Source organism: Leiobunum rupestre, chromosome 6, assembly GCF_980474605.1.
Source record: "Leiobunum rupestre chromosome 6, qqLeiRupe1.1.hap1, whole genome shotgun sequence".
NCBI classification, from domain to species: Eukaryota; Metazoa; Arthropoda; class Arachnida; order Opiliones; family Sclerosomatidae; genus Leiobunum; species Leiobunum rupestre.
Window position 1 is genome coordinate 12523799 of NC_143389.1, and position 10643 is coordinate 12534441.

General features: G+C 39.4%; 1 protein-coding gene across 1 annotated transcript; it reads right to left on the reverse strand.

Annotated features, from left to right (window-relative positions):
* Positions 1 to 7254: 7254 nt before the first annotated feature.
* On the reverse strand, positions 7255 to 8662 carry LOC149939290 (uncharacterized). The gene is made up of 3 exons (XM_090179103.1): positions 8635 to 8662; positions 7574 to 8587; positions 7255 to 7529 (listed from the first exon to the last, which is right to left on the reverse strand). The coding sequence occupies exons 1-3, from the start codon at positions 8660 to 8662 to the stop codon at positions 7255 to 7257; spliced, it is 1317 nt and encodes a 438-aa protein (XP_090035229.1).
* Positions 8663 to 10643: the final 1981 nt, after the last annotated feature.

A 10643-nucleotide genomic window follows, 5' to 3' on the forward strand; every position in this document is an offset into this window, starting at 1 on the left:
TTTTATTGATTAACGTTTTCATGTTAGTCTATCCGTAGTCCAGAAAAATATACTTTGGAGCTAACGTTCCGTAGACGCGGCCCGAATATACATGGTTTTCTCCGTTTTCCTATATGGTATTTTATTATAGAATACTTATTTCGGTTTCAGAAGGGCTAGTTTTGATCTAGTCTATGAAGCTATGCGACTCATTTTTAGGGGGAGTTCAGTTTAGCGAAAAGTATATTTATATATGTATATTATAAGTCAAGCCTAAATTAGCGAGTGAATGCCTATTTCGGGGAAATATTTGGTTAGTCATGTCCCGCTGCGACGAAGGGACGTTTCCTATGAGTGGTCAACCTTTCCCTTTTCGTTAAGATGCCGAAAGAGACGCCTTCGTGTCTGGACTCCAGCTGCGGGTCCCAAAATTGAAACGATTGGGATAGTTTGGAAAGGGGTTGAGGTTCCACCCCCCCCCCCCCTCTTTTCAAGCTTCAAGTTGAAAGCCGATCGCTAAAACGTAAATACAGCAAATTAGTTTTACCTATAGTTATTATTATTGTTACTAATTATTGATAATTTTTGTTTTTTTATATTTTAGGACGATTTACAGAAAAATATTTTGATATTTTCTGTAACGAACAAGAACTCGACCAAAGGCCAGATGAGCTGATGAATGCCAAGTTAAAGAACGGGGCAATGGAATTTGAACTCCAGTTGTATAAGGAGCAGTTGGACAATGCCAACAAAGCCCCCGAAGTGGCTGTAGCTGGTTGTTCTTGCGTAAAGGTCTCAAAAATTCAAAAACCAGAAGAAGCCAAATAATTGGCTAAAACCAAAACGGTCCTTTTCAGGACCACCTTCGTTTGGTCTAAAGACCATTAGGCTGTGTGATTCTAAAATGCTGAACTATTGAAACTAAAATATATTCGCTGTTTTAATTGTTCCGTATTTTACAAGATGAACACTTTCTAATGACATCCGAAGTTCCACGGTGGATCCTTTTTTATTTCAAAATGTTCCATTGTGGGGCATTAGCGGTGTTCATTGCCTCCTCGTTTGGCGTATGGCGGTAACTAATTTTGGTTTCGTTTCATTGTTGTCAAACCAAATTAGGCGAAAATGACACGCTCCACACAATTTTCTTTGAGAATCTTTGTAGGTATCAAGCGAGACGAAGATTTAAATAATTATTGAAATATTTCCGATATTGTATATAAAATGTAACATCGTAAGCAATAAAAACAGAAAAATGTAAAGAAAATATTTGTGTGTAAGTTATTACAAGTTCAAATAGAAATCCCCCCCTCCCCAGAAATAAAATAACGCCCTTTTGAAGTTCGGAAGAATGATGTAATTTTTATCGTAATCGTCAGTCGTTAGATTTGGATCGCTTTCGCGCGACACAAATGTTTACAGCATAGTGATTATAGCCTATTGTCTATAGTAACTTTAAATAGGTTACCTTGGTAATGCCACCCCCCTCCCTCCTTGTTCATACTCCCCGGCAGCCAGCGGGTCCCCACTCCCCACATGCTGAGCTTGACGGTGATCGTTGACAGCTTCTTCACTTTTGATTTTTGTTACATTGATTTTTTAAACATTATTAGCCTACACCTAAGAATCTTCTGGCACCGCCCCTGTAGGTAGTTGCTAAAACTGTCTATTAAATTCTGGAGATTTACAAATGAGTTGGATTAGGGGTTAGTAAATGTCCACTTGTTTTTATGGTACCGATCATTAATTAATATTTTCCATTAAAGTAGCGCGAGCCACAATCCCCTAAAAATTAAGAAACGCGTACCGCGTAGCCCATTTCACCTGCCAAGTTTGTCAAGACCAAAAGATTGTATACTAGCGCCTATTGTTATAATTTGTGGCTTTTAATATTTAATAAAGCTCTTTTAACACTAAACGGAATATTTGCAGTCTAGTTTATCGTTGGATAAATTAGGAAGAACCTTTGAATTTTATTCAATCGGAGATATCATTAACTCCCGACGTTTAGAGTACCCTTCATTTTATTAATAAAAAAAGTATATAATAAACCCATAGCCGAGTAATAGTTTAATGTTTGATTTTTGAAATTTTTTCTCGCCGCGCTGTGAGCGATTTGCGTAAACGAACTTTACCGTCGCTCACCGTGATCAAAATCCGCGCGTAGCTAGCGCACAAATCTGAGCGAACTATTCCTTCTCTCGGTAATTTTCCCTCAACGCTGCGTCAGCGCTTTCTACTGAGGGTACTAACGCGTCGCTTAAAAGTGAGGGGGCTATTCCGAAGATCGGGAGATCTCGCTCAGCGCGCGGTGAGCGCTTAAAAGTGAGGGAACTAACCCGTCGAGGGGGGAATCTCCCTCAGCGCGCCGTCAGCCATCAACGCCAGAGCGAACTATTCGGCGCTCGCCCAGAGGCTTCTCAATAAGAGATTGAGAAAATAAACTCGTTTGCCTTGAGTACTCTCTCACTTGAGCAAGCCGTGTTTAAAACTCTATATGCTCATTTTTCCGAACGCTCGCAATTTTTTGCCCACCTCTGACTCGTCGAAGGTCAAATTTAATGCACCGTAAAAGCTAGCAAGTTAAAAACTAAAGCAGACGCTTTACGTTATAAGATCACTTACACTTTTGGGCACCGTTGCGTCATCTAGACCCGTTACGGACGCGAATAGTTTAACAGCGATCAATAGTGCGTTGTCGTAAGTCGTCAATGTTGCGAGCTTCAGTCTTGTGTACCAATTTTTCAAGATGTCCTCAGAACTTAAAGTTGGGTATAAGTAGAAATCAGTGTTCTTTGATAACAAGGAGTATACACGACTTGGTGAATAAAAATTTCTACTAGCAAAGCTTCCATTGCGTCCGGATCTAGAAATATGCTATCGTTACGATTTAAAATAATGAAATGGTGATTTAAATTACAAAGAAACACACTTGAAAAATCACATCTTTGAACTATTAACTTCTATCAAGTTCAACGCTCTTTTCCGCGGCTACTTATTAAGAAGAAACCGTTATTTACAAGAGTTTTAAGGAGGTCAAAGTTTAAAAATGATTTTGAAATTAATGGTTTCAATCATTTTTATTGGGGGTAGTTTTAAATAATAGTAATCAGCTAAGCTAATACCCATGGTTCCGCCATCGGCCTAGGTATCTAGCTTCTTTTAATGCCTGTAATCCACGTGGTTAAATTGCGTAGGAGAGTCGTGGCCAAGTAACTGGTAGCCCCGAAAAACGTCGTTCAAAACCTTAAAATAATCTTGAGATATATTTAAAAATTACCGTCTGATTTTACATTTTTGAAGCAGCGTAAGTATCTCGTGTTTCTATTCAGCTAACATTTACATTAATCAACTCAGCCAGACGATAATGCAGACGACAGCCAATTTCGAATTGAAATTTCGATACTCAACAAACAGGCTGAATATTAGTGTGTGTTTCAATTTTTTCGACAAAGCGAGAAACATGACGACAAAAAAACTACAAGGTTAAATTAAATATCTTAAAGATCCAGTTCAACGCTTAACGGTCAGCCTATTCAGGCGTTGTGATATTGTTCACTTCGCCCGTGAAAGCGTACTGAAAATGAGTGACTAAGGTTTTTTTAAATGTTATTAAAAAAGATGAAAATTTCAAGATTTCAATATTTTTTCAATTACTTTGAACCCAAATTGAAGAAGTGGATTAGCAAATTGTAAATCTGAACCTCTACAACAGCGGATAAATATATCAAAAATCTCTCTAACGGTTACCACATGGACTAATTAACAACAGCGACGGTCCAGCACGGGAAAAAAATAAAAAGAACAAGCATCGACGCACTCTAGCGGTACTCGCGGTGCTCGTGCACAAATGAGTAAAACAATCAAACGCAACGTAATAAACGAACTGTCTTTAATTCACGTAAATAATAACATTACACATTCAAAAACCGTTACATCGAACTACGGTAGCTCGCGCTATCGCGGTTATATCTATCCGCGATGAAGTCTCTCCGAAAACAAAACTATTTTCACCCTCTAGCGTCCAACTTACTATAACACTGACCCGTGAGAAATTACAATTCTACAGTTTCTCGTGAAAAAGAATGAAGGTCGAAGGGCAATACCAATACGCGATTATCGAGGCAGCTTGTCTCTTCTTTGATTGCTCAATGGTTTTACATATCCAAACTTTATATTTATATTTTAAGGGGTATATGATTCGCATTTCGAATATTACTCGATACAGATATATTAGCCTAAACATTCCTGCCACCTTGATATGAATATTTTATAAAATACAATTGTTATACACACAAAATTTATACTACTTAATCCAATGGGAGCGGACATAATTTGACAACTGGTCTTATGAAAGTCTTTTCTGCTGTTTTCACTGTAGCAACCCGAACGCATTCGTCGACACCCGGATGAATATCGACAATTCTAACCAACTTCCATTTATTAGGAGGAAGAACTTCATCTTTCAGTAACACTAGATTCCCTACTTGAAGATTTTCGCGTGGTTGTGTCCATTTCGGTCTTTGTTGAAGACGCGTGAGGTATTCATTTTGCCAGCGTTTCCAAAAATGCTGAAATATGTTTTGGCCTAACTGCCAGCGTGTTAGTCTGTTTATCTTTTCGGAGGTCAAATCTTCTTCGGGAATCGCTGTCAATGTGTCTCCATTTAAAAAATGTCCCGGGGTCAGAGCCTATAAGTCATCAGGATCTGAACTAAGAGCTGTCAGCGGCCTTGAATTCACACAGGCTTCTATTTGGCAAAGTAAAGTTTCCATTTCTTCATAGGTAAGACTGTTTTGACCTATGACGCGTTTAAGGTGATGTTTCACCGATTTTACTCCGGCTTCCCAAATTCCTCCGAAATGGGGAGCGGCTGGTAGATTAAAATGCCAAGTTATGCTTTGGTCTAATTACCATCTTGTGATTTGGTCATTGCTCGTGGTTGTCGTTAGGTGTCGTATGAACTCCTTCAATTCTCGGTTTGCTCCTACGAAATTGGTTCCGCAATCACTAAATATATCTGAAGGCTTTCCTCTCCTCGATACGAAACGTTTTAGCGCTGCTATGAACGCTTTGGTTGACATATCGCTAACCAATTCGAAATGCAAAGCTCGCGTTTTGAAACAAACAAAAACTGCGATGTGTGCTTTGAACATTTTATTACCACGACCCTTGACAACCTTTAGTAAAAATGGACCAGCGTAGTCCACCCCACACTTGAGGAAAGCGCGAGAAGGGTTGACTCGCACTGAAGGTAAGTCGCCCATTATTTGTTGCACTGTGGTGGCTTGGTGACGTACACATCTAATACATAACCGAATGTGATAGCGGATGGCGCTACGAGCGCCTATAATCCAGCATCGTTTTTGAAAATTAGCGAGGATTAGCTGCGGTCCACCTTGAAAATACTTCAGGTGCTCATGGATGATAACAAGCTCAGTGAGCTTGCTTTGTCTTGGTATGATAGCTGGATGAATTTGATCTATTGGCATCTTGGCATGACGTAAGCGACCACCTACTCTTAGTACATCATCATCGTCAAGGTAAGGACGAAGACATAAGATTTTGCTCTTCGAAGAAAGTGTTTTATCTTGACGAAGCTTTTGTATTTCGATGGGGAAATACTCATGTTGAATAGCCTTGATCCAATGACGTAAGGCAAGATCATTTTCTACTTTTGTTAAAGGTCCCTTAGGTTTAGAAGTTCCATTTCTTGTATTGTGAACGAAGCGAAGTAGGTACGCTGTTACGTGAATCAGAGTAGTTAATTAAGAATAGTTCGAGAGTAGGGCTGTGTCGATTTGACCGACTGCTGCGATTATTTGTACCCGCTTTTCTTCAGAAAGACAGTCATCGACGTCATCAGTAAGGTCATCCTTAGTTGGACAATACTGATCCAGATTTTGTGGTCCTTTCAACCATAATGAGAAACCCCGTAACTGGCTAACATGAATACCTCTCGAGGCACAGTCAGCCGGGTTGTGGTTACCCGGTATATGATGCCAATACGCTGAAGGAAGAGTCTCCTGAATGATTGAAACTCTATTTGCAACGAATGTTTTCCACCGTGATGAAGATGATGCTATCCAAGCCAAAACTGTTGTTGAGTCCGACCAAAAGTGGATTTCTGGTATATTCACCTTTAACGTCTCTAAAATTAATTGTATCAAATTAACAAGTAGGACTGCTGCACATAGTTCCAGTTTGGCAATGGTAATTGGTTTCAATGGAGCAGCTCTAGTTTTGCTGGCGATTAATTGATTTTTATCTTGACCGTTGATACTGGTGGTCTTCAAATAAACAACGGCGGCGTATGCCTTTTCCGATGCATCGCAAAAACCTTGAATAGAAATAGCCTTTGGATCAGGTTGAGAGATATAGCGTTGAACGGAGAGAGATTCTATTTCCGGAAGTTCATCACGGAACTCTTGCCATTTCCGCCGTAGAGAAAAAGGTAACTCTTCATCCCATTGCTGCTTTTGTCGCCACATTTCTTACATAAGTAATTTTGCTCTAATGATTATTGGCGCTAGAAGTCCGAGTGGATCAAAGACTTTCGATATGTCTGATAGTATACTTCGTTTAGTAACTTTGAATCTAGACCTTGGTGACGTCACAATGTATGTGAATTTATCGGATGCAGGGTGCCAATACAGACCCAATGTCTAAATTAATTCGTCTTTGTCAATATTTAGTGACGCTTCGACCTCTCGATATTAAGTGGGCACTGATTCCAATAGAACAGGCTTGTTTGAGGTCCATTTTCGTAATCGGAAACCTCCTTTACTAGTCGCTTGAATTAATTCTGATTGTAAAGCCAAGGCTTGACTGATTGAGTTCTCACCAGACATGAGATCATCCATGTAAAAATCTCGAGTGATTGCTTCATAAGCCAAAGGGAATTCTTCCTTCTCATCTTGTGCTAGTTGTTGAAGAACCTTGACAGCCAAGTAAGGCGCTGAAGCAGTACCATATGTAACTGTCAACAACCTGTAATCTTGTATAGGTTCGTTGATGTTATTTCGCCAAATAATGCGTTGTAAGTCCGTGTCTTCACGATGTACTAGGACTTGCCGATACATTTTTTCCAAATCTGCTGTAATTGCAATAAGGTTGAAACGAAACCGAATTAACAACTTGATTAAGTCATCTTGTAACCTAGGGCCGACAATCATTATGTCGTTTAATAACAAGCCAGTAGACGTTTTGGCTCAGCCGTCGAAAACCACTCAACTTAGTAGTCGTGCTTGTTTCCTTGATCGCGCCATGGTGAGGCTAGTAGTAATTGGAAACCGTATGAGCATTGGTTAGTTCGCTTGGCTTGATCAGCTCCATATGTCCCAAAGCCTCATAGTCCTTCATAAAGGTTCGATATTGGTCATATAGATCAGGATTAGATAGTTGACGTCGTTCATTTCCTAAGAAACGACGAACAGCTTGATCCCTTGAACTACCGAGTACTTGAGGTTCATGACTGAGTGGTAATTTAACTACGTATTTGCCAGAAGTATCGCGAGTATGAGTCTGGAAAAAGTGTTCTTCACATTGAGCTTCGGCGTTAAATTCTTCTCAAAACGTAGTTCTTCGATCTCACAAAACTTTTGTAATTGGCTATCAAGGGTGCAGTGATGCACGTGTACATCCGATCTGCTGATAATCGAGTCTTGGGGTCCAGAAATAGCCCACCCAAAAACGGTATTAAATGCACCTGGGGTTACTGTTGGTCCCTTGCATTGGCCATTACGAACGATGTCTATGTAAACATCTGCACCTAAGAGAATGTCCACTTCAGCTGGTGTGTGAAACTGTGGATCTGCTAGTGGTAATCCTAGAAGATGCGACCAGTTGGTAGGGTCGCACGCCATGCTTGGTAAATCTCCAGTAACACGTTTCAAGATCAATGCTTCGACCTTGAGTCTTAAAGCCTTGTCGACGCTAGATCGAATCTCTAAAGCCACGCTTCCACGTGAAGTTCCCAATCCAGAAGCTCCGATTCCACCGATTGATACATTAAAGTGCTTGCGCTTTAATTGAAGCCTTTGAGCGTAAGTAGTGCTCGCGCCGGCTGAGGCTGTCCGCTTGAATCGACAACCTGAATAAGAGCGGTTGTCAATAAAACTTGCGAGTGTTTGACTGATAGCGCATTGTTCTCGTGTTGTTCCATGATGACTGGCTGTTGTCTGTTTGGGCTTAACAACGAACTTATATCTAGTAGAGGTCATTGGCAGTTGAGCTCCAGAAAACGCTCTTGCACGTTGATCAAGGAATGTCGTCATATCGTCAAATGTGGGCTTAACGTTGCCTGGCAATGAGAGTTCCCATTCGCGACGAGATGCTTGATCCAATTTTTCTTTAACGATATGCAGTAATATCGAATCCCAATATTGAACTGTCTCCTTGAGAATCTTCAGGGCTCGGATAGACTCCGCTGTGGTATCCATAAGACGTCCTAATGCTATAGCTGACTCATGAGTAACGCTTGGTTGAGAAAAAAGTCGCTTGATGTGCGCGTCTATTATTTCATTAGGGTTGTTGTATCGTTTTGTCAATAGGTCCCACGCTTCGGGATAATTACCATCGGTAACTGGAATAGCTTTTATCAGAATCGCTGCTTCGTTTTTCAAGGACGCCTTGAGATATTGGAATTTCTAGTACCGCTTAGTGAGTTATTGTTGTGAATCATGGCCGAAAAAAGATCATGAAAAGTAAACCAGTCTACATAATTTCCACCAAAAAAGGGTAATTTTACCTTTGGCAATTTAATATCCAGACTAGGTGTTGAACTTAAGCCTTGAGAAGAAGATTGCTGCGCGGAGGAACAGCAGCTGCTGTACTTTGTTGAATTTGGTAAACGATAGTAGCGTAATATAATTGGAAGTCTTCCAACCTATTAATTGCTAGATTGTGTTCCGTTTCATGATCATCATACTCATTAGGGTCACATGCTTGAGCTATATCTTCGAATAATTTAGTGTAACTAATAGTTAAATCTTCAATCTTACGTAAATACATATTCAAAGCTACAATGGATATGTTTTGATTGAGATTGGCTCTTTGTGATTCTAAACGTGTTATTTGACCCTTTAATGATGACCTCTTTGGTTTCAGAGAATCCATGTTGATTGATGAATCTTGTTAGTTGATGATCAAAACAGAAGTAATCCAAAAGGCACAACTAATCCGATTAGTCCGAATGATGCCGAAGTAGACGTTAATCCGACGCGTTGATGAAAGTCATTCACAGTGTTTCACGAAAATGCAAATAGCCAGTTCCTAGGTTTAGTGGTAAATTAAACCGTAGCGAATATACTATCCGGCTCGACGGACCAAAAATGTTCGTGCACAAATGAGTAAAACAATCAAACGCAATGTAATAAACGAACTGTCTTTAATTCACGAAAATAATAACATTACACATTCAAAAACCGTTACATCGAACTACGGTAGCTTGCGCTATCGCGGTTATATCTATCCTCGACCAAGTCTCTCCGAAAACTAAACTATTTTCGCCCTCTAGCGTCCAACTCACTATAACACTGACCCGTGAGAAATTACAATTCTACAGTTTCTCGTGAAAAAGAATGAAGGTCGAAGGGCAATACCAATACGCGATTATCGAGGCGGCTTGTTTCATCTTTGATTGCTCAATGGTTTTACATATCCAAACTTTATATTTATGTTTTTAGGGGTATATGATTCGCATTTCGAATATTACTCGATACAGATATATTAGCCTAAACACGCGGTCATAACAGGAAATGCTTGTATAGCTAATCACGTTTTATTATTTTTTTTACCACTAGGTGCTAGGGAACAATTTTCAACGAGACAGTGGTAGATTATACTTGAAAACCTACAAATAACGTTTGTTCGATCACGATCGAACAATTTTTCACTTAAATACTGAGGTCAGCAAAAAAAACAACTAGTAACTAACTAGGGTCAGTAGCGAAGAAAAGGCCCCCGCAAACACCGCAATGCGGGAGGGCCCCAGAGCTTCAGGGGCTCTGTAATTTCTTATCATATTATATGCTAAATAACGGATAAAATCCTGAACATTACTTTTAGGGGGCCTCGGAGTTCTAAGTTACGCCACTGGTGAGTGTTATAACAGTTTCTAGAAGTAAGTATATGGTTTCCTTGTTCCCAGCTCCTGTAAACAACCAAAAAGTTGTCAACTGACTGATAAAAATAATATATCAACTAGATAAGCGTTTAAATGTCAAAATTTATTTTTGGGCAGAGTGTCATAGCAATTCAAAGTTAGTAAATTGTCTATTTGCTGTACTCAACCTATAAAGTGTCAACTAGCTGAGAACAATAATATATCAACTAAATTAGAGTTTATATGTAAAAATGGTGTTTGCGGTAGAGTGTCATAGCAACTCAATGAAGTTGAAAAATTGTCTATTTTTTTCTCAATTTCAAACCAACCTAAAAATTGTCAACTGGCTGATAACAATAATATATCAACTAGATTAGCGTTTAAATATCAAAATGGTTTTTGGGTAAAGTGTCATAGCAACTCAGAGAAGATAGTAAATTGTCCATTTGCTGTTGTCAACTTATAAACATCAAAAAATAGTCAACTGGCATTACATCAACTATATTAGAGTTTAAATGTCAAAATGGTTTTTTTGGGAAGAGTGTCATAGCAACTCAGA

Excerpts from the sequence above, each read along its gene's own strand:
- LOC149939290 (XM_090179103.1), bottom strand. The coding sequence starts at position 8,662 with ATGATTCACAACAATAACTCACTAAGCG. Across the intron at positions 8,588-8,634 it reads CAACAATAACTCACTAAGCG|CGATTCTGATAAAAGCTATT; the intron begins GTACTAGAAATT and ends AAAACGAAGCAG. Across the intron at positions 7,530-7,573 it reads TAGCCAATTACAAAAGTTTT|CTCAATGTGAAGAACACTTT; the intron begins GTGAGATCGAAG and ends TTAACGCCGAAG.